This window comes from Drosophila miranda, chromosome 2, assembly GCF_003369915.1.
Source record: "Drosophila miranda strain MSH22 chromosome 2, D.miranda_PacBio2.1, whole genome shotgun sequence".
In the NCBI taxonomy this organism is placed as follows: domain Eukaryota; kingdom Metazoa; phylum Arthropoda; class Insecta; order Diptera; family Drosophilidae; genus Drosophila; species Drosophila miranda.
The window spans coordinates 30,887,692-30,909,234 of NC_046675.1; the positions used below are offsets into that span (position 1 = coordinate 30,887,692).

Genomic DNA, 21,543 nt, shown 5'->3' on the forward strand with positions numbered 1-21,543 from the left:
GGCGAGAATTTTCTCAGTTTGTTTCGATTCGCCAAAGCCTTAGCAGTCTATAGAAAGACTAAAGAATTAATATCGAAAAATACAATAATTAAAGCGAATTAATTGCGTGTTTTTCTATTAGTCATGAAGCCACTTAGCCGCCAAACCAGTTTCGCGGCTCTGCTGCTACTCTGTCTTCTGAGCTGCGTCTCGGCCTACAATTATCTGGTGGTACTCCACACGGCAGCCCGCTCCCACTACCACGTGGGATCGGCACTGGCCAAAGGTCTGGCCGCAGCAGGCCATCAGGTGACTATTGTCTCGCCCTTTGAACTGAAGAAACCCATCAAAAATATCAGGGATGTGCCTGTGCCCAGTATTTTGGAGTCCATGAAAGGTAAGTGGAATAGTCTTACAAAACTCAGTGCAGCTCGTTCACATTATCTTTCAGTTGGCTTAAATATAATCTAATCAATATGATTCTATTTCTCGCCTATTGTCAGGCCATATTGGTAAGCTTTTGGAGAAATCGCAAGAGCCGATCGTCACACGTATCATTGATTTCCATCACATGGGCCTGGCCATAACCGAATCCATGCTGAGAGATCCCATCGTGGTGGAGCTGATGCAATCGAATCAGACCTATGACGCCGTCATCTCTGAAGTCTTCCTCAACGAGGCACACTTTGGACTGGCGGAGCACTTCAAGGCGCCGCTCATAGGATTGGGCACCTTCGGGGCCATCAGCTGGAACACAGATCTGGTAAGATTTTACCCAGAAATCCATCAATGACAGGTTCATTACGATTTGTGTTCTCCCTTAGGTTGGAACCCCCTCACCGCCTTCTTATGTGCCGCATGCTATGCTCAAGTTATCCGATCGAATGACGCTGTTTCAGCGCATTACAAACCTGGCCTTTGTCTCGTACGAGTATCTCTTTATAAACTACTACTACCTGCCCCTTCAGGAAGCCATCTACCGAAAGTACTTCCCCAACAACAAGCAGGACCTGTACGAGACGCGGAAGAACACAGCTCTGGTGCTTCTCAACCAGCACGTTTCTCTCAGCTTCCCTCGTCCCTACTCACCCAACATGATCGAGGTGGGCGGCATGCACATCAACCGCAAACGCCAGCCCCTGCCCAAGGACATTGAGGAGTTCATTGTGGGTGCCAAACAAGGAGTGATCTACTTCTCGATGGGCTCCAACCTGAAGAGTAAGACCCTGCCTCTGGAGAAGCGTCAGGCCCTCCTGGACACCTTTTCCCAGCTGAAGCAGCGGGTCCTGTGGAAGTTCGAGGACACGGAGCTGCCCGGCAAACCCAAGAATGTCTTCATCTCGGACTGGTTCCCGCAGGACGACATTCTGGCCCACGAAAATGTGATTGCTTTCATCACCCACGGTGGCCTGCTGAGCACCACGGAGTCGATCTACCATCGCAAGCCCTTCGTCGGCATCCCCATCTTCGGGGATCAGTTCCTCAATATGGCCCGTGCCGAGCAGAATGGCTATGGTGTCACAGTGAACTACGCAGAGCTGACAGCTCCCAAGCTACTGGCAGCTATTGAGCGGCTCATCGGAGATCCAGAGGCCACCAAGAAGGTGCAGGACATGTCCGATCGCTATCGCGATCAGCCGGAGACACCGCTAGAGCGGGCAGTGTTCTGGGTGGAGCACGTGACCCGACACAAGGGCGCCAAGTACCTGCGGAGCGCCTCCCAGCACTTGGGTTTCATTCAGTATCATAATCTGGACGCCATCCTGATCCTATACGGAGGCATTATCTTTGTTCTGTACTGTCTGTTTTTGCTGATTCGTCGCGTGTGGCGTCTGCTGCAGGAACTATTTATTGGAAGAGCAAATGACAAGACAAAGCCCAAGGCGAAACTTAATTAGAGTTAATTTTTGAATTTTGATTAAATCTATGTTAAGAAATAAATGTGTACATGTCCAGGATACCTTTAAATGTTTTTGACACATGATTATACCCGCTATTTAAAGAGTTCTGTTGTGGATCCACTCACAAGGAAACGTCGACCCCATAAAGTATATATTTCTTCTTGATCAGCAGTCACAGCCGATTCGAGTCAATGACCGCCTAAATCTCAGAAGCTATAACAGTTACAGAAACCAAATGTTGTATCCAGACTCCTGTGATATCACACGCAGAATCATGGAGAGTGATCATATCTACCATTCTGCCGAACCTGGATCAGATCGGATCATTATTATAGCCAGAAGAAACAAATCGAGTTGCTGTAGCTCCCTCTCTTACCTCTCCCACACTGTTACCCGTGAGCGGTGGTCAGAAAGATGCCAACTCTCATGACAAAAGTGAGCAAAATTTACCAAATTGAGAGAGATCGCGAAAAAAAGACAGAGAGAGAGAGCATGCGGTAGTCTCTGCCTCCAATACCAGTCCCGACGCAAATAAAACATAAAATTGCAAATACTGTCTGTTTATCGGGTATAATATCAGGTATTATATATCGACAAGGCTGCGGCTCAAATAAAATAATCCAAAGACTATACAATTCAACATTTTAAGAAAAAATTTCCACAAGCCGTTGCCTTTTTAAGTTTAAAATTATTATAAGACAAGGAATATCCCGAACATTAGAAGATCCCTATTACTAAGTTATGAGAAAACCCATAACCTTTATAAATTCAATGCCCCAAGCGAATTCAGCTGTTATATTTGAGTTCTTATATCATTTTCTCCTTCTTCTTTTCATTAAAATTTTGTACTACAACCAGGTAGAAGAAATCTTATCTGATCGACAAAAAACATTCTTCTATGTCTCCACAAAGCCGGTAAGGTAATCAAAACAAAACACGAAACCAACGAAAACCCCATTAAAGAAAGAAAGAGAGAACAAAACCAAACAGAGAACAGTCTAAGAGCGAGGTAGTAGACGAACGCGATAGACGAGAATAGAGCGAATGAGTGTGGGAAAAAGAGAGGCAAGAGAGTGGCATACAATCAGGCACGCAATCGTATCGACAGACGTAACGCGTATATACAACTCGGATTGATTTTGGGCTGAGTAACGATGATGTGGGAACACACCATGGTAGGGTGATACACCAGCCATTGAGCCCGAGACACTCAAAAGCCAGACAGACGGCGGCCTGCCTATAATAACACCACTGCCGGCGAGAATTTCCTCAGTTTATTTCGGGGCGCCAACGCGGGAATATCGATAGAACATCAGCTGGAACTACGACAACCCACATACAAACATTCTATTTCACAACTGGCAGCGATTAGGCCCCCAGTTATTCGTGTATAATTCCAACATTCGGAACACCCTGAACAGCCATGAAGTCATTGAGTTTTAAAACAAGTTTCGCGGCTCTGCTGCTGCTGTGTCTTCTGAGCTGCGTCTCGGCCTACAATTATCTGGTGGTACTCCACACGGCAGCCCGCTCCCACTACCACGTGGGATCGGCTCTGGCCAAAGGTCTGGCCGCAGCAGGCCATCAGGTGACCATTGTCTCGCCCTTTGAACTGAAGAAACCCATCAAGAATATCAGGGATGTGCCTGTGCCCAGTATTCTGGCCGCCATGCAGGGTGAGTTTTTGGGTTTGGTAGTACCAAAATAACACAATCATGGATCATTGCAGTGGTATTATTTCTCAATTTTGTAACACCCAAATAGAGGGTACTTTGTATTCGCCATATCATAGAAATGCATTCTGAGCCTCTCGCTTATCGTATTTTACAATCTTATCAGCACTTGGCTTTTATTACACCATTTCCAGGCAACATAGCCAACCTCTTGACCAGCTCTAAGCAACCGATTATTAAACAAATTGTCAACTTCCATCACATGGGCCTGAACATAACCGATTTTCTGCTAAGCGATCCTGTTGTGGTCGAACTGATAAACTCGAATCAGACCTACGATGCCGTCATCTCTGAGGTTTTCCTCAACGAGGCCCACTTTGGACTGGCGGAGCACTTCAATGCCCCGCTGATAGGATTGGGCACCTTTGGGGCCATCAGCTGGAATACAGATCTGGTAAGACTTGCCTTGAACTACCCAAAGAAGTCTCTTCTTATCCCACTGTTAATTTTGTAGGTTGGAACCCCATCACCACCCTCATATGTGCCGCATGCACTGCTCAAGTTCTCCGATCACATGTCGCTGGTCGAGCGCGTGGCCAATCTGGCCTTCGTGTCGTACGAGTATCTCTTCCTGAACTTCTACTACCTGCCTCATCAGGAAGCCATCTACAGAAAGCACTTCCCCAACAACAAGCAGGACTTTTACGAGATGCGAAAGAACACAGCGCTGGTGCTTCTCAACCAGCACGTTTCTCTCAGCTTCCCCCGTCCCTACTCACCCAACATGATCGAGGTGGGCGGCATGCACATCAACCGCAAACGCCAGCCCCTGCCCAAGGACATTGAGGAGTTCATTGTGGGTGCCAAACAAGGAGTGATCTACTTCTCGATGGGCTCCAACCTGAAGAGCAAAGATCTGCCCCTGGAGAAGCGTCAGGCCCTCCTGGACACCTTTTCCCAGCTGAAGCAGCGGGTCCTGTGGAAGTTCGAGGACACGGAGCTGCCCGGCAAACCCAAGAATGTCTTCATCTCGGACTGGTTCCCGCAGGACGACATTCTGGCCCACGAAAATGTGATCGCCTTCATCACCCACGGTGGCCTGCTGAGCACCACGGAGTCGATCTACCATTGCAAGCCCTTCGTCGGCATCCCCATCTTCGGGGATCAGTTCCTCAATATGGCCCGTGCCGAGCAGAATGGCTATGGTGTCACAGTGAACTATGAAGAGCTGACAGCTCCCAAGCTGCTGGCAGCCATTGAGCGGCTCATCAAGGATCCAGAGGCCTCCAAGAAGGTAAAGGACATGTCCGATCGCTATCTGGATCAGCAGCAGACGCCTCTGGAGCGGGCCATCTTCTGGGTGGAGCACGTGACCCGTCACAAGGGCGCCAAGTACCTGCGGAGTGCCTCCCAGGATCTGAACTTCATTCAGTACCACAGTCTGGACGCCATCGTAATCCTGTACGGCGGCATCATCTTCGTTTTCTACTGTCTGTTTGCGCTGATTCGTTTCTTGCTGCGCTCCCTGCAGGAGTGCTGTGCCGGAAGGGCAGAAGCCAGGTCAAATAAGCCAAAGGCCAAACGAAATTAGAGTGTAGAACTGTCCGTCCCATTGTAGATTCCATAAGAGGCTCCATTTTTTGTGTATCACTGCTCTAGAAATTTTCGTGTGATTTTAAATATTATTTCGATTCAAAGAGAACATTTCCAAGCCGCTTAGAAACGAATATTAGACTCAATAAAGGTGCTAAGAACTTGTGTATGAATATTCCCTGAATTTATTGGTTCTGCTCGAGTCCGTTAAGAGTATATCTGTGTATAGATCTTAGTTCTTGTTACTATTTATTTTTGGTGCGCTCTTGAAGAGCTTATGAAAATTTCATTTGATTTTTTGCGGGGCAAAAGCGTGCGGTTGTGTCCCGCTTTGGAGCCCGCGGGCCGGGAAACTTGTAAACTAAAATGGGAAAATATTGTGAACTTCTATCGAAAAAATGCCATAGCCTCTGCCTTCTCTCTCTCTCTTTTCTTTTCTTTTTTTTCTGTTCCATCTCTCTCGCTTTCTGTGCGATGCTGCAAGTTGCACATAGTTAACGCTTCAGTTGTAAAAATGCCCATCAGCGCGTTCAAATTTTTAACAGCAACCAACTGAGTGCCACGCCTCTCACCCACAGCCACACCCACGCCTCCCACCCACAGAACGCCCCTCGGCCGAATGCTTTTATTTTCTTTGCCGTGGCAGCAGCCGGCCCCGGCTTCCACCGCTCCTTGGACGGGCCAAAAGGCGTGTAAAAGTTTTAGCACAACTTATTGAAACTGTTTTGGGCCAGGGCCATGCTGCTGGAAAATCAACGTCCGTCGCGGAAATGTTGGCGGCTTTAATGCCGGCTCCTCGCCCATGAAGTAATTGTTCTTGTGGCAGCAGCAGAAGCTCCAAAAGAGGCTTCAACAGAACCTCAGAAGGAAGCTTATTTGTGGAATAAATAAAAAGGTATATACTAAGAATTACAACAAGTAAGTACTAGGTAAAGGTTTGGGAAAATTCCAATACTTATGTAATCTTCAGATAGGCTAATCATCCGACAAATTGATAATTAAGATCACATTCTTATATACTAAGAATTACAACAATTAAGTACTAGGAACAGGTTTTGGAAAATTTCAATACTTATGTAGTCTTTATATAGGCTCCCACAAATTGATAATTAGGAGCACATACTTAGAACTCAACAAAACTCTAGCTGTAGCACTGAATAAATTAACTTCCGATTCAGTTTAAAGCGCCATTTAAATGGAGTTTATCATGAACTAAATGCACAGCAAGTTGCCTTCAATTTGAATCACAGTTTGCTTTAGTTGATATTTTTTTTGTTCTCACTCCATTGATCTCACATCGTACGTGACTATTCAGCTGAAGAGCAACGTCTGCCTTTAAACCTATACATGTACACTCAGAGAAAAATTGCATAGTAATATGAAGCACACCCATATTAATATTAAATAATCGGTTTAAAAAAATAAAAAAAAGGGAAATTAAATAAAATTCAACTAAGACGGCCCATAATTAATTGAAATATATAAAACACTTTAAAATAAATTGGATATATTAAATTTATAGATTTATATTAAAAAAAATATTTAATTATGAAAATTTAATAAATTTAATAAATTAAATATTAATCAATTATGATGACCCATAATTAATGGAAATATATAAAACACTTTAAAATAAATACTATATATTAAATTTATAGGAAATATATTAGATTTATATACAAAAATATTTAATTATGAAAATGTAATAAATTTAATAAATTAAATCGAAATCAATTATGATGGCCCATAATTAATTGAAATATATAAAACACTTTAAAATAAATATAATATATTAAATTTTTAGGTAATATATTATTATATATGTATATATTATAAAGTATTTAATTTAACTATGGATATATTTAATTTAAATTTGAAATATATTTCAATCAAGTATTTTTAAGTTAATGGTAAAATGTTTGTGAAAGAAAGTGTTTTTTTTTACAATGTCCTCCTTCTTTGAAAAAATTTATTAGTTCTCTATTCGATTCCTTGGGCTTTTTTCTCTGGGTGTAAATATATTTAAATATACCTACATATATACCTATATATATACTGCCCTGCATTCTCATTTTTATAGGCTTTAATCGCCGCTGGGTAAATCCCCAAAAGCCATTCCCAACGATACTTTTTGTATAAAAAACCCCAACTGAAATGGGAAACTTTCAGTTGGAATTGAACAGCAGCAAGATGAACAAGATCTTGGTGGTTCTCCTGGCCATCGGCTCATCATCCGTGCTGTCCCTCGAGGTGCAGACCGACCTGGGACGCGTGCGGGGAGCTGATCTCACCTCCAGATTGGGCTTACCCTTCTATGCCTTTCGGGGCATACGCTATGCCGAGCCGCCGTTGGCTAATTTGCGTTTCCTGAACCCCAAGCCAGTGAAGCCTTGGTCGCCCACTGTCTTCGATGCCACCGAAGATGGACCGATGTGTCCCCAGCCGTGGGAAAATCTTACAGATGTCTCCGAGGACTGTCTGCGGCTCAACGTCTACACAAAGGATGTCCAGGGTCGCCGGCCAGTGATTGTGTTCTTACATCCCGGCGGCTTCTATGTGTTCTCTGGCCAGAGCAAGTATCTGGCTGGGCCGGAGCCCTTCATGGACAGAGATTGCGTTCTGGTGGCGCTCAATTATCGCCTGGGAAGCCTTGGATTCCTGGCCACCGGCACAGCCGAGGCGCCAGGCAATGCCGGGCTCAAGGATCAGGTGCTGGCCCTGCGCTGGATCCAGCAGCACATCCATCGCTTCGGTGGCGATCCCCAGCAGGTGACCCTGCTGGGCTACAGTGCTGGAAGTATCAGCATAGGCCTCCACATGCTGTCGCCCATGTCGCGGGGTCTCTTCCACCGCGGGATTTGCATGAGTGCCTCGCCCTATGGCCAGTCCAAGTATCAGCGTTCGGACTTACAGTTGGCCCAGCGGCAGGCCAGGCTACTGAAGTGTCCGGAGGAGCCTGCAAAGGATCTGGTTGATTGCCTGAGGCAGAAGCCCGCCCTGGACTATGTGAGCTCCTACAATGGCATGTTTGAGGTGGGATGGAGTCCCGTGCTTAACTGGCATGTGGTCATCGAAGAGGACTTTGGTCAAGAGCGTTTTCTGGTAGAGGATCCTTTTAAGACCGCCCGGAGGGGCGATTTCTACAAAGTTCCCCTGATCACGGGCATCACGGAGTTTGAGTTCCTCTCAGCGGCATTCTGTAGGTTTCATTAAAATCGATGTATCTCCTTTTCTCTATATGTATCTTCTTGCAGTTGATTTGCGAAACGAGAGCATCATTGGCAACTACAACAGGGACTGGGAGCACTATGCCCCGATTGCCTTGCTCTACGAGCGCGACACGAATCACTCACGTCTTGCCAGTCGTGTTCTGCGTGAGAAATATTTGGGTAATGTAAAAAAATTGGAGTATCCGCAATCCCTCAAGGGCTGGGGCGAGCTCTATAGCGATGCCTTGATTGGTGTGGCCTTCAATCGTTTTGTACGCCTGATGGCACCACACACACCCATCTATACGTATCTGTTTCGTTATAAGGGCAGATATAGCTTCCTCAAGAATCCGGATAATCAACAGGCCATGGGTAAGAGATTAGTTACTGAATGAGAGATTGTTCTATAAAAGGTATTTGTATTTTCTCAGGACCTGTCCATCACGATGAACTTATATATCTGTTCCATGTCTCTCTGGTGAGTCCTCTGCTGAAGCGTGAGGATCCCGAGAATCAAATGGTAGAGCGCCTCACACGCATGTGGTTTGAGTTTGCCGCAAAGGGGTAAGAAATTGATATGATATGATTCCCAACAGAGTCTGATGGAGCCTTCTTCCTAGGGATCCCCACAACAAGACCGATGAGTACTTGAAAGACCTGCACTGGCCTCTGTATAATGATAAAGATAAATCTTACCTGGAAATTGATACACAATTGACAGCCAAAACTGGTGGCTTCAATCTGGAGAGATATCAGATCTGGGATGAGCTGTTTCCCTTGCCAACTTCGTAGGGAAACTAAGGGTATTTAAAAAGGTATATTAAAGTTAGATATGCCAAAAGGTTTATTCAATAATTATTCAGAAAATCAAATATGATATACTGCATATATAGCCAAAGGTCTTTTTTATATAGTTTCTAACTGATTCTCAGAGGTTGAAAAGAGGGAAGGGAAGGGATATATATTCGCTATAATTCCCGGTATTATTTCAAGGCTGTTCTCTTCAGGCGTTGTTGCGTTATTAGATCTAGATCGCGGGAGTGAGAGAGGCCTAACAGTGAGCTATTACCGGTAGCGCCCACTGGCTGTTAAGGGCGAGCGCTAACAGTGAGCTGTTACCGGTGGCGCCCACTAGCTGTTAGCGGCGAGCGATAACAGTGAGCTGTAGCCAGAGGCGGCCACAGACTGTAAAAGACGATCGGTAACATACTGTTAACCAGGTGTTTTTGCCCCTGAACAGAAGGTATACAAAAGTCGTACATTTATAAAGGTTTATTCAACAATCATGGAATTATTATTAAATATACTGCAAGTATAACCGTGATTCTATTGACAAGATTCTAGATCTTCCCTAATAGAAAAGAGCCATGGAAACTGAAACTCGATTTGGCTATAAATTTCATTTTCAAACTACCAAATTCTCTTTGCCCAAGAAATCACTTTTCTTCCAATCTGAGGAAAGCAAACAAACAAAAACCAATGCAAACGTCTGCATGAGTCGAGTAGAGAAAAATTCATGAAAAATTCTCATGAACATATAACTATCGCAAAAAGGTGACCGGAACATGGGACTTGATGTTTGTAGCATATTTTCGCACCAATTTGCAATGCCAGTTGCAGCAAAAATTCTTGTAAAAACAAGAGATAGAGAGAGAGAAACTGGGGGAAAAAAAATATAAAAGTGCTGTGAAGCATTTGATTTGCTTGGCCAAGTCACAGCATTCCGTTCAGATTCACAGATCAAAAATTGGAGCACTGCACGGTAGAGCATTTGTGACACATTTTCTGTGAGTGCAAATTGGATTTTGCTGACACTGCGTGAATAATTCGTTTTCGTTTTCGAGATTGAGCAAAAAGAAGTCTGCCTCTGCCATGGCAATTAAACAGTGAACGAAATGTGAGAGCTCATTAAAAACGCGTCAGACCACAAAACAGGACATCATTAAATTGTTCGCCAGGAGCCATGGGCATTTAATGGGGATCAATCGTTGGTATACCCCCCCCCCCCCCCCCCCCCAAACCCTAAATCGCATGAAATTATCTACATTTGCCTACCAACAGTCCAGTGGCAGTGGCAGGGGGGGGTGTGGCTATCAAGGGCTAATGGCTATGGTAGCCACACCACATTTATATGTATACATAGCTCATGAATTTTTGATTACGCATTTGGCAATGCGGCCAAAAACACAGCCAGCCAGAGAGCTGCAAACCAATCCAACGGAAGTGACTCCATGCAATTTAATATTACGCATACGCAGCGTATGCAACTGATTGGCAGCGGTTAATAAATACACACAGGCAGGCACACTCCCTCTCTCTCTCTCTCTCTCTCTCTCTTACCGCACACGTGCCCGGATACCCGAAAAATATTTGTATGCATATTCCATAATTCACTGCACACGGGCAATCGGGCAATCGGCAATCGAGCAGCTTTTGTGTGTGACCAGAAGAGCATCGTTATATAATAAATACGCGATTCACAATATCCCCATCATTTTGGTGGCAAATAAAATGCGTGTGCGGGTCCACTAGAGGGCAATCAAGAGGCAGGAAATCATTTAGAATTACACGAAAATATTATGCATTTATACAGGGAAAAATTTTGCGTATTTCTGTATATTAATTTTCGAATATTTTAAGGCCCACATACTCTGTCTACAGATCAAGGACAGGAAGATAGGTATCTCAGTTTCTTAAAAGGCTTCATTTCGGCAGCGGATTCAAAGATTTAATGCGATGGTAACACGGTCTACCTCCAGGCAGCCATATCGGAGGCACAGCCACAGTTAGCGCCCTAGGCGAGGCCTGACCATTGCTAATTTTTGATTCGATTTCTTATAGATAACACGAATGATACGCCAGATACCCTTATCAGCTGTATACACGCATAAATGTTAATATACAAACGGAAAAGAAGCCTTGGTGACAAGCAAAAGTTTTCTAGTGAAAATAATCAAATCAAATATTAAAATTATTGCAGTTTAACAGCTCCATAAAAGGCGGAGAAAATCGGAACACTATTTCGAAAAAACTTCAATCGCAAAGATGGGACTCCTCTGTTCTTCTGTGGAACCTATTCACCCATTTATTTACTGATTTTTTTTGTATTTTTCCCCAAATCTTCTTCCACTAAAATTAAACGAATTCGAATTTTCAAGACAGTTCCATTTGTTTTAAGCCTAAAAATACATTTTCCATAGATTTATAAAGCTTAATCCTTTTATCAATAATTAATATCCTACAGATTCTTTTGCTTTTTTTTCCCAGATTGTCCCAGACCAGCTATCCGTGCCAGCTTCCACAGCAGAGCCACAAGGAGTACGATAAACAGTAGGGCACCAGCCAGTAGGGTGCCAATGACATCCAGACTGTGGTAGGTGAAAAAGTCCAGCTCCCTGCCGGCCACCCGCATGTGTGCTGCTCCCTTGTGCCGCAGGATGTACTCCGTCCACCAGTTGGCCTTGGCCAGAGCAGTCATGGGCTGATCCCGATACCGAGCCGATGTTTCCTTTGCATTGAGGGCAAAACTCTCCTCGGTGAGCAGGCGGCGTAGAGCAGACTTCAAGTCCGAGGCAGTCATTGTTTGGAGACTGAGGACGAGGCCCAGGCCCGTTCGCTGGACATAATCCATATTGCGGAACTGATCGAAGAAACAGGGCAATCCCAGCATGGGCTTACCATAATTGAGGCTCTCGACTGTACTGAGCATGCCCCCATGGGTGATGAAGAGTTTAACCTTGGGGTGAGCCAGGACAGCCTGCTGGGGAAACCATTTGCTGATAAAGACATTCTCTGGCTTGCCCGGGAGCTGGTCATGGTCGTATTTCCATAGCACTCGTTGCGGCAGACTGGCAAAGGTCTGCAGCAGCACTTGCAGCTGATCTTCAGACAAGGATTTGCTCCGGAAAAGGGTACCCAGAGAGAAGTATATCACTCCCGCATTGCCTGAACCCTGCACGAAGTCCTCCATGTCCTTGGGCAGATCCCCTGACTGCTGATCATCAATGTGCAGTCCTACGACCTCAATCATATTTGGAACATATGGCCGCGGTGGAGCCAATGTGAAGTGCTGATTCACCAAGATCAAAGCAAAGTTGTTGGTGACCTTTGCCAAAGGAACTTTATCGGCCAGCTGGCTAAAGTATTTCCGATAGATTTCTTCATGTTTGGGCAGATATTTCCACCTCCAGTTGATCGAGGATACTGAACGCTCCACAAAGTCACTTAAACGTCCGCAGAATGAGTCTCGATCTGGCAGCACAGCCATGGAGGTGGGCGAATGGAGGTAGGAAATGGGTGAGGTATTGCCCACCAATTCATCGATTTTCCAGTCAGTGCCGTAGGGTGCCAGGCCAATGAGCGGGGTATCGAAGTAGGCTGCCAGGCCGTAGAGGGCATCCAACCGCCAAAGATCCACCAGAACGAGATCGAACTGAGCCTTGCCTGGCTTGAGTATCTCGCGACGTACTTGGTCATTGTTCAGCACCGCCTTTGTGAGACTCACACAGTAGTCGTGGGCAATATTATTGGATTCCCAAAGGGACGAGGATTGAAGAGCAGTCAAAAGAAACTCTGAAAGAAAAATATGTACAGATTTCACCGGGACTCAACGTTGGCCAGAGCCTACCTTCAAAATGTTCAAGCACTTCTGGTATTGGAATATCCCTGAAGTTCTGGACAGGCTCCTTTTGAGGGAATGGACTAACAGATGTGACCTGATGTCCCTGCGATGCCAATGACTTCAGATAGGGCAAGGCATAGTAGTAATGCGATGGACTTGGTATGGGAAATAGGGCCAGAATGCGGGCACCCTCCAGGTAGCTGGGAAGCAGCAAAAAGAGCAGGTAGCAGCACCACCGCAGATCGGACATGATCGAACGTGGCCCCTCGAACTCTGGCAGGAAACTGAACAAGAGAGAGCTGACCAGCGATCGTTTTAAGGGTTTCTGAGCAGAACCACCATGACTGTGGGTTTTGTTTTCCTATAGATAAGGAGCAAAGCCATAAATCAAACAAGAGTTGACCTGGGAGAGACTTCTGATTACACTGCAACGAAATATAATCACTTTGTGGAATTTTTCTATATTTTCATTTCAAATAACTATCTTATCTTCTTCACACTTTGTTTTGTATAAGAAAATACACATAATCATAGCCAAACACAAAATAACAAAATTTGAATAGTTTCTATACCAAAAATCGTATTAATCCTCACTGATTCTTTTGCTTTTTCGTCTTTGATTGACCAAAACCTTGGCAAAACTTAGCCAACTTCCAGAGAACAAACACCACCAGGATCAAGCCCAAGAGAGCACCGCCCAGGAGCGTTGCTATAACGTCGATGCTGTGATATGCCAGGAAGTTCAGGTCCTGGCCGGCCACACGCATATGCGGGGCACCCTTGTGCCGCAGGACGTACTCTGTCCACCAGACGGCCGTCTCCTGGGGACTCATCGGCTGATCGCGATAGCGGGCCGACATCTGGCGGGCCTTGTCCGCAAACTGTGGCTCCTTGAGCAGGCGCTCGATGGTATGTTTGAAGTCCTGCTGAGTCAGGGACTTGTGATCGAGGCTCAGGCCGAAGCCCGCCTGCCTGGCACGCTCCACATTCAAGAACTGATCGTAGAAGAAGGGCAGTCCCAGCACAGGCTTTCCATGATGTATGCTCTCGATGGTGCTCAGCAGTCCGCCGTGTGTGATGAACAGCTTGACCTTGGGATGGGCCAGGATATCTGGCTGGGGGAACCACTTGCTAATGAAAACATTCGGTGGCTTTCCAGGGAGCTGATCGACCTCAAATTTCCACAGGACCCTCTGCGGCAGACTGGCAAATGTTTTCAGTATCGTTTCACGCGTTTCGGCTGGCAGATCCTTGCTCTTCACATTCGACCCCAGGGAGAAGTAGATGACTCCTGCCTCGCCCGAGCCCTGAATGAACTCGTCAATGTCCTTGGGCAACGGCGCTGGCTTGTGGGATATGTGCAGGCCTCCCACCTCGATCATGTTGGGCACATACGGACGGGGAAAGCTCAGCGAAAAGTGCTGATTGAGCAGCACCAAGGAGAAGTTTCGGTTTAGCTCCTTGAGAGGAACCCTGGCTGCTGCTTCGGGGAGGTACTTCTCGTAGATCTCCACTTGTTTGGGCATATGCACGAGGTTGTAGTTGAGCCAGGCAATCGCTGTATCCACAATGTTGGTGAGACGTTGCCGGAAGGTCATGCGATCCGTAAAGCCCGTCGTCTGCAGGGGAATATACGAAAAGGGCGAGGTATTCCCCACCAGCTCATCGATATTCCAGTCAGCCCCGAACGTCGACACCCCAATGATGGGGGCATTAAAGTGTGCTGCAAAACCATAGTACGCATCCGATCGTAGAGCCTCCACAATAATCAAATCGTAGTGATCCTTTCCCGGGGGTAAAAGTGTCTCCTGCACCTCCTTATTCAGAAATACAGCGCGTGTTATGTCCACAAAGAATTTGTTAATGAAATCATTTTCCTCCCAGAGATTCATGGGATCGCCAAGGTCGGTGATGATATCTAGAACAAACACAGATGCCATTACTCTACACTTTCGAATTGGAAAACACTGAAATACCCTCATAGTTGTTAAACACTTCCAGCACTGGGATGTCGCGAAAGTTCTGTAGGGGTTTCTTTTGGGGAAAGGCATTGATGGAGGTCACTTCGTGACCGCGCGCGGCCAATGCCTTCAGATACGGCACCACATTGATGTATTGCGAGGGACCCGGAAAGGGGAATATCGCCAGTATACGAGCTGCCTCTAGGCTGTAGATAGGCCACAGCACCAGTAGACTTATCAGTGCCTGCCGCAAAGCCAACATCTTTATGGGTACGGTCCGATGCTAGTGGAGACCAGAAATACACTGAATCGTGGGGTAACCTGTGGCGCATTCTCCAGACCCCATTAAATAAACCTCGCCCCCATACACATGCGATAACAATTTTAGTAAAGAGCCGATTGTGGTGGGCATTTGTAGGCAGTCCACAACTACCGGCCTCCCCATGCCCCTCGCCAGTCTCACAGCCTCTCGTAAGCCTGCTATACGAGTACTATATGGCATGATTAAATTGCTGACAATTGCCTCGTCGTGTCTCTCCCTCTGTGTGTGTTTTTTTCTGACAGCTCCACGTTCAAAGACGAGCGCGATTGCAATCGTGATGAACGATTGTCCGGATTGTGCGTGCACTAAAACGCTGATAATGCTATTTAACGTGGGATAAGGTTTAGGTAAGATTAAGTTATCATGGGTGTTATTATAAGCATATTATATGTTCATTCATGTCTGGAGAATATATAAGACTATAAGATACCAAGATATGCATTAGGAAATTCCATATAATTCCACCCCGTTCGGAGTATTGGCATGTACTTCAATTGTCTTTTAGGCGGGCTGAGTCGGTCCCCAGAATCCAACAACAAACGACGAGCATATTGTTTTTTTTCTTCCATATTCAGGGTATTTTATGGGGAATAATACTTGTTCGTTAGATGCTTCGTGGTGTGGCCATTCCGGGTACTAGCATTGGGCGGGCTGAGTCGGTCCCCAGAATCTAACAACAATACACGCGACCCTCAATGGCGAGGCGCAGAACAGGATTACTTTTCGGTCCCCAGAATCTGACAACGAAAGGTAAAGTCTACAGCATAGCTTTGTACAAACTGGCAGCAAATTGATACCTTAGTCTTTGGTTTTATTCATATAACCCCCCTTGCCAGCTCTTGTCCTTCAATCTATGAGTTTTAATGACAGTTTTTTTTAAATATTTAGAATTTTAGCTACATTTTCCATGAATACATACAGTGTAAACGGTTTTAAGTTGTGGGAATGTAAAATTGTTAAAAATTGTAAATTGTTAAAGCATCAGTGGGATACGTTTTAAAGTCAATATTTCTATAGAAATGTTCAATTTGATTATGATTATTTTTGAGTATATTTTAGAATACATTATTATAGCTTTCATTATTGATTGAAATTATCAAAATGAACATAAAATCCTGTTCAACTGTCTCTATAGTAGCACTGTTATCCATGGATTAAAATATGTGATGTTTTGTTTAATTCGGTGGTTTTTAATGGCTTAACAGACTTTAGTTAATCTCTTTGATATCAAAAAAATAACATAACTAATAATAACTATTATAGTAATTGACTGGCTGACCTCGACGCTACCTACAATTTCTACTGTTCCTTTAATTTGTTCTCTGACCCACGACGACGCTTGGAGATGACATAACACAAAGCTTCTATTAAATGCTTAAGCACAAACACAACGACGAGCAGTGATAGAACAGCGACAGCCCCAAGCACACCCCATGTATCCAAGCCGTGGAGCTGGACAAAGTTCAACTGCCGTGAGGCGCATCTCAAGTGTGCGGCGCCCTCGTGACGCAGCACGTACTCCGTCCACCAGACGGCACGCTCCAAGGCAGTCTCCTTCTGATCGCGATACAGCTTGGACTTGATCTGCGCCGCCTCCGCGTACGAGGGATTGTCGAGCAGCTCGTGGATCAGAGACTGCAGCTCCGTGCTGTTGCTGCCCCAGAGATCGGCAGCCAGGCCGTAGCCCGCCTGCTTGGCCCGCTGCACATTCAGATGCTGGTCGTAGAACACGGGCAGACCCAGTACGGGCTTGCCGAAGAAGATGCTCTCGATGGTGCTGAGCAGGCCCCCGTGGGTGATGAACAGCTTCACATTGGGATGGGCCAGAATATCCGGCTGGGGGAACCACTTGCTGATGAACACATTCTCCGGCTTGTCCTCCAGTTGATCCGCCTCGAATTTCCACAGCACTCGCTGCGGCAGGGCGCCCAGGGTCTCCATCAGGACCTTGCGTGTCGAGGGCGGCAGGTCGGCACTCTTGATGTTCGATCCCATGGAGAAGTAGATGACGCCGTGGGGGGACTGCTCCACAAATTCGGCAATGTCAGCGGGCAGGGGCTGCACCTTTCGCTGCTGTTCGAGGTGGAGACCTCCCACCTCGATCATGTTGGGCAGATAGGGTCGGGGATAGCTCAAGCTGAAGTGTTGGCCCAGCAGCATCAGCGAGAAGCTGTCCATGACCTGCTCCAACGACTGCTGGGCCTGGGGGAAGTACTTCCCGTACAGCTGCCTCTGACTGGGCAGATGAACCAATCGCTTGTGCAGCCACACGACAGCAGCCTCCCACACATTCCATAGCCGCTCCTCGTAGGTCATCTGCTCGGTGCGCGATGACAGCAGCATGGGATTGTAGGACAGAGGCGATATATTGCCCATCAGCTCATCGATGTGTCGATCGGTGCCGTACGATGAGATGCCAATGGTGAGGGCACCGAAGTGCTGACCCAAACCAAACAGAGCCTCGTTCTGCACCGTCTCCATGATCAGCAGATCAAAGGTCTCTCGGCTCTGCAGCAGGGCCTTGACAGCCGCATCCTCCAGGACATTGGCGGTGAGCATATTGAGGAATTCCGTGGTCATGGACAGCATTTTCCACTGCCCAGCCGGTTGGCTGAAACCAGCAGCAGCAAAGGCTGCCACAAAAAACACTCTACAATCTCTGTATATCCCTCGATTAGGTGGGTTCTTCTTTGCTTACCTGCCATCAGTTCGTGTATCTTTGTGGCACCAATCACACGAAAGTTGGGCTCGCTTTTATCGCTGTCAAAAGTGTTGATTACTGTCACATTATGACCTCGTCGCGCCAGCTCCTTGAGATACTGCTCGGCGAATATGTACTGGGATCGGCCAGTAAATGGAAATACGGCCAAAATCTTTGAGCTTTGAACCCTCTCATCAGCCGCCCTCACACTGAGCAGCAGAAACAGCCCCAGGCCCAGGGCCAGCAAACAGCAGGGCGTTCTCATGTCCAACCAAATCGTTCCGCCAGCAAACGACAACTAATCTCTGGCAAAAACCTTTGCCATATAATTATCGGCAAATGTCGGGGAGGTCTACTGTTTGTATCGGATCCCCAAAAGAAAAACACATACAAAATATGTTCACTGGAGCGGGGCATTATATGTTTTTTGTTAATATATATACATACATATGTATATCGAAGGCGTCACCGGCTTTAGCTCTTGACAACATTGTTGTTTGTTTATACACAACATTTAAGGTAGTTATGCAATCGTTGAGAGAATATCGTTCTCTCTCTGTCTATCTCTCTGGCTAGCATTTACTCTCTTGGAGTATACTAGGCTCTCTGTCTTTGTTCATTGCTCTTTCCCTACATCACTCTTTTTTTGTAAATTTTTAATTAAACAACACGCCTTTTGTGCTCCGAGAACTATTTGTCATGTACCCTACACATGATTGAGTGTTGATCATTTAAGTTTTGCTATAGAAAACATTAAAAGTAAAAAAAAAAAAGAGAAAATATATTTCAAATTTCATATGGCAAAAGTCTATGGAAAATGTAAGTACACAATATTTATGAATATTTATTGATAATATATATTTATAAGTCATTTTTATGCCATTAGTTCATAGAGAAGAAAGCCCCGAAAATCGAACAAATCGAGAAAATAAATCTATAAATTAATATAAATATATTTAAATATACCACTACTTTGCAAATATATGTATGTATTTTCAAATATATTTAAATATACCCATTTATTTGTTAAAAATTATTTATTGCTTTCACTTATATTTGATTGATATTTTACATTAAATATTTTCATATTTATTATATTTATATTACATTTTTTTTTATTTATATTAAATATTTTCATATTTATAATACATATATTTCATATTTGAACTTGATGACACGCATTTTTGTTTTTTTGTTTTTAATTATCATTAAATCTGTGATAATATTTTATATTCAAATTTTCCTGCAAAATTTTAAAATGTTTTATAGTTTAATTAATTAAATTAAAAATTAAAAAACATTTAAAGTGAATTCCATTTAATTTCGCTATGTTTGTATTTAAAAACGGAATTGTTAAATGAATTATGGTTGATTTTAATTTTTTATATGTATATTACCATTTGCATTTGTAGTTTAATTAATTCTAGAGCTGCTTAATGTTTGCTTTACGTGAAGATACGTAGTATTTGCATCTTCCTAAAACCTGTTTTTATCTTACATATAATTAAAAACCAGCTGCTGTTTTAAATTATTCATAAGTAAATAGAATTCTATTTCGTAAGCTAAATTATAACTAAATTCTGTCTTTCACAAATCAATCACAACAAACATTCCCCAGGGGCTGTAGTACCTGAAATTCCACAGATTCCACTGTCTGAGTACTAAACTCTGCCCCAAAACACTTAGCCGAATCGTATAAAAATAAGACTTGGAAACACTTTTAAATACGCATAAATAAAAAGGGTAATCGAGATTAGATAGGGGACCCGTGTGTTTGCCTCACTTATCATTCCATTGTCCCTGCTGTAATCTAGATAAAGGTTCTATAAAATAATTACAACCCGAAACGAAAATTTAACTACGTAGCCCGCTGGATGCCTTGCAAACGAAGTGCCATTTTCGTCAACCAATCAAGGACGTGTGTCCACTTGGAAAGCGCCACAAAGATAACACCCACCACAAATGAGAGACGCAGAAAGATCATCAGGAGCTTGTCCAGACAGTAGTAGTCTATGAGCTTTATGTGGGAGGTGGAGACGCGCATGTGACGGGCTCCTTTGTAGCGCAGGACATACTCCGTCCAGTAGATGGCCGTCTCCAGAGGAGGCATCGGCTGATCCCGAAACCTTTTTGATACAAACAAAGCTCTTTGCTGATACTTCGGTTGCTTGATCATCCGCTGAACGGTTTCGGCTAGCTCTTCTCTGTCTAACGCATTGATGTCCAGAATATGGGCCACACCCTCCACGACCAGCCGATCTATGTTGCGGAATTGATCGTAAAAGAGAGGGAAACCCAGCACAGGCTTGGCATAGTACGCGGCCTCGATGATGCTCAACATGCCGCCCTGGCAGATGAAGAGCTTGACATTCGGATGGGCCAGTATCGCCTGCTGCGGCAGCAGTCCGCCCATATAGATATTGCCGCTGATCTTGGTTGATGGCTTACTTTCAAACTTCCAAATCACGCGCTGTGGCATTGCCTCAAAGGTGTCCATTAGCATTTGTACAGTCTCCCGTGGTAGATCCTTGGTCTGCATATCAAAGCCGAGGGAAAAATAGATCACACCATGCGGCGCCTCATCGATGAACAGCTGCAAATCGGCTGTGAGTGGGGGATCCTCCAGGGGGACATGCATACCAGCCACCTCGATCATGCCTGGGACACTCGGACGGGCCGCAAACAGACTGAAATGCTGGTTCAGCAATATCAAAGCAAAGTTTTGCCTGATCTCGCTGAAGCTCTGGTCGAGATAGCCAAAGAAATGATCGTGCAGCTGCCGCTGCTTCGGCAGGAATACCAACTGCATCAGGAGCCACTCCTCGGAGATGTAGTAAAAGTTGTAGATGCGACTCCAAAGGCTGTCCACGGCCTTCAGACCCAGCGGCAGCATTGGCTCGAGCAGCGGCGACGAGTCATGACCCATCAGGTTATTCAAATTCCAATCAGCACCGCATGTGGCCAGACCCACCAGAGATGCATTAAAATGTGTGGAAAAAGCAAACATGACATCGGTAAATCCGGGCTCCACTACAACCATATCAAATGTGGCATTCGAGCGGAGTAGAGCCTGCACCTCCACATTCTGGAGTATATTCAGGGAGGCCTTGATCATGTAGTTCCTTATAGACACCGCCTCACGCCATTTGCTAACGGTTGAGCTATATAGGAATTCCGCAATGTCTGTATAAGGAATCAGGAATTTGTGAATCAAAGTTGGGATCTTAAATATTTTACTCACCCGTATTGGCCTCATGGTCATCCATGATGCGTATAAAGCGCACATTTTCTATCGGCTTGCACAGTTCGTAGGCATGAATCACTGTTAATTGGTGACCCCGACGTGCCAGTGCCTCTATATATGGTGTCATCAGTAGACACTGCGAGTGCATTTCAAAGGGATTGATCACAAGAATCTGGTCGGCCTCTGTCCGAACCACCAGCCACAACAGGGTCGCTAGATGCCATCGCCACTGAATGAACATGTCGCACGAGTGTTCTCTCTATGACTGACTGACTGACTGGCCCAAGAGCGACGGGTGCGCCCCAACGCATCAGTGAACACTCAATTACTGATAAAATT

The 21,543-nt window shown here is 45.1% G+C and overlaps 7 protein-coding genes across 7 annotated transcripts; 3 read left to right on the forward strand and 4 right to left on the reverse strand.

The window, feature by feature from the left end:
• Window positions 1–22: 22 nt before the first annotated feature.
• On the forward strand, window positions 23–1,939 carry LOC108157417 (UDP-glucuronosyltransferase 2B15-like). Its single transcript, XM_017289468.2, has 3 exons — window positions 23–376; window positions 483–742; window positions 804–1,939. Exons 1-3 carry the CDS (start codon window positions 124–126, stop codon window positions 1,875–1,877), a joined length of 1,587 nt encoding a protein of 528 aa, XP_017144957.1. The 5' UTR covers window positions 23–123; the 3' UTR covers window positions 1,878–1,939.
• A 1,202-nt stretch (window positions 1,940–3,141) lies between these two features.
• LOC108155936 (UDP-glucuronosyltransferase) lies at window positions 3,142–5,321 on the forward strand. The gene is made up of 3 exons (XM_017287094.2): window positions 3,142–3,556; window positions 3,748–4,007; window positions 4,068–5,321. Exons 1-3 carry the CDS (start codon window positions 3,304–3,306, stop codon window positions 5,142–5,144), a joined length of 1,590 nt encoding a protein of 529 aa, XP_017142583.1. The 5' UTR covers window positions 3,142–3,303; the 3' UTR covers window positions 5,145–5,321.
• A 1,964-nt stretch (window positions 5,322–7,285) lies between these two features.
• On the forward strand, window positions 7,286–9,247 carry LOC108155934 (venom carboxylesterase-6). The gene is made up of 4 exons (XM_017287092.2): window positions 7,286–8,345; window positions 8,401–8,727; window positions 8,787–8,919; window positions 8,976–9,247. Exons 1-4 carry the CDS (start codon window positions 7,301–7,303, stop codon window positions 9,145–9,147), a joined length of 1,677 nt encoding a protein of 558 aa, XP_017142581.1. The 5' UTR covers window positions 7,286–7,300; the 3' UTR covers window positions 9,148–9,247.
• Window positions 9,248–11,375: 2,128 nt separating this feature from the next.
• On the reverse strand, window positions 11,376–13,274 carry LOC108155937 (UDP-glucuronosyltransferase 2A3-like). Its single transcript, XM_017287095.2, has 2 exons — window positions 12,983–13,274; window positions 11,376–12,927 (listed from the first exon to the last, which is right to left on the reverse strand). Exons 1-2 carry the CDS (start codon window positions 13,224–13,226, stop codon window positions 11,594–11,596), a joined length of 1,578 nt encoding a protein of 525 aa, XP_017142584.1. The 5' UTR covers window positions 13,227–13,274; the 3' UTR covers window positions 11,376–11,593.
• A 143-nt stretch (window positions 13,275–13,417) lies between these two features.
• Window positions 13,418–15,248, reverse strand: LOC108155939 (UDP-glucuronosyltransferase 2A3). Its single transcript, XM_017287098.2, has 2 exons — window positions 14,953–15,248; window positions 13,418–14,894 (listed from the first exon to the last, which is right to left on the reverse strand). The coding sequence occupies exons 1-2, from the start codon at window positions 15,197–15,199 to the stop codon at window positions 13,567–13,569; spliced, it is 1,575 nt and encodes a 524-aa protein (XP_017142587.1). The 5' UTR covers window positions 15,200–15,248; the 3' UTR covers window positions 13,418–13,566.
• Window positions 15,249–16,022: 774 nt separating this feature from the next.
• Window positions 16,023–18,288, reverse strand: LOC108155935 (UDP-glucuronosyltransferase). The gene is made up of 2 exons (XM_017287093.2): window positions 17,958–18,288; window positions 16,023–17,892 (listed from the first exon to the last, which is right to left on the reverse strand). Exons 1-2 carry the CDS (start codon window positions 18,223–18,225, stop codon window positions 16,559–16,561), a joined length of 1,602 nt encoding a protein of 533 aa, XP_017142582.1. The 5' UTR covers window positions 18,226–18,288; the 3' UTR covers window positions 16,023–16,558.
• A 983-nt stretch (window positions 18,289–19,271) lies between these two features.
• Window positions 19,272–21,498, reverse strand: LOC108155941 (UDP-glucuronosyltransferase). Its single transcript, XM_017287100.2, has 2 exons — window positions 21,202–21,498; window positions 19,272–21,143 (listed from the first exon to the last, which is right to left on the reverse strand). Exons 1-2 carry the CDS (start codon window positions 21,443–21,445, stop codon window positions 19,819–19,821), a joined length of 1,569 nt encoding a protein of 522 aa, XP_017142589.1. The 5' UTR covers window positions 21,446–21,498; the 3' UTR covers window positions 19,272–19,818.
• Window positions 21,499–21,543: the final 45 nt, after the last annotated feature.

What these genes read in the sequence shown, in the direction of transcription:
- LOC108157417 (XM_017289468.2), top strand. Translation starts at nt 124, where the DNA reads ATGAAGCCACTTAGCCGCCAAACCAGTTTCGCGGCTCTGCTGCTACTC. An exon ending in TATTTTGGAGTCCATGAAAG is followed by an intron (nt 377 to 482) that starts GTAAGTGGAATA and finishes GCCTATTGTCAG; the next exon opens with GCCATATTGGTAAGCTTTTG. An exon ending in TCAGCTGGAACACAGATCTG is followed by an intron (nt 743 to 803) that starts GTAAGATTTTAC and finishes GTTCTCCCTTAG; the next exon opens with GTTGGAACCCCCTCACCGCC.
- LOC108155936 (XM_017287094.2), top strand. Translation starts at nt 3,304, where the DNA reads ATGAAGTCATTGAGTTTTAAAACAAGTTTCGCGGCTCTGCTGCTGCTG. An exon ending in TATTCTGGCCGCCATGCAGG is followed by an intron (nt 3,557 to 3,747) that starts GTGAGTTTTTGG and finishes CACCATTTCCAG; the next exon opens with GCAACATAGCCAACCTCTTG. An exon ending in TCAGCTGGAATACAGATCTG is followed by an intron (nt 4,008 to 4,067) that starts GTAAGACTTGCC and finishes TTAATTTTGTAG; the next exon opens with GTTGGAACCCCATCACCACC.
- LOC108155934 (XM_017287092.2), top strand. Translation starts at nt 7,301, where the DNA reads ATGGGAAACTTTCAGTTGGAATTGAACAGCAGCAAGATGAACAAGATC. An exon ending in GTTCCTCTCAGCGGCATTCT is followed by an intron (nt 8,346 to 8,400) that starts GTAGGTTTCATT and finishes ATCTTCTTGCAG; the next exon opens with TTGATTTGCGAAACGAGAGC. An exon ending in TTTGAGTTTGCCGCAAAGGG is followed by an intron (nt 8,920 to 8,975) that starts GTAAGAAATTGA and finishes CCTTCTTCCTAG; the next exon opens with GGATCCCCACAACAAGACCG.
- LOC108155937 (XM_017287095.2), bottom strand. Translation starts at nt 13,226, where the DNA reads ATGTCCGATCTGCGGTGGTGCTGCTACCTGCTCTTTTTGCTGCTTCCC. An exon ending in AGTGCTTGAACATTTTGAAG is followed by an intron (nt 12,928 to 12,982) that starts GTAGGCTCTGGC and finishes TTTTTCTTTCAG; the next exon opens with AGTTTCTTTTGACTGCTCTT.
- LOC108155939 (XM_017287098.2), bottom strand. Translation starts at nt 15,199, where the DNA reads ATGTTGGCTTTGCGGCAGGCACTGATAAGTCTACTGGTGCTGTGGCCT. An exon ending in AGTGTTTAACAACTATGAGG is followed by an intron (nt 14,895 to 14,952) that starts GTATTTCAGTGT and finishes TGTTTGTTCTAG; the next exon opens with ATATCATCACCGACCTTGGC.
- LOC108155935 (XM_017287093.2), bottom strand. Translation starts at nt 18,225, where the DNA reads ATGAGAACGCCCTGCTGTTTGCTGGCCCTGGGCCTGGGGCTGTTTCTG. An exon ending in GATACACGAACTGATGGCAG is followed by an intron (nt 17,893 to 17,957) that starts GTAAGCAAAGAA and finishes TTTTTGTGGCAG; the next exon opens with CCTTTGCTGCTGCTGGTTTC.
- LOC108155941 (XM_017287100.2), bottom strand. Translation starts at nt 21,445, where the DNA reads ATGTTCATTCAGTGGCGATGGCATCTAGCGACCCTGTTGTGGCTGGTG. An exon ending in TGACCATGAGGCCAATACGG is followed by an intron (nt 21,144 to 21,201) that starts GTGAGTAAAATA and finishes TTCCTTATACAG; the next exon opens with ACATTGCGGAATTCCTATAT.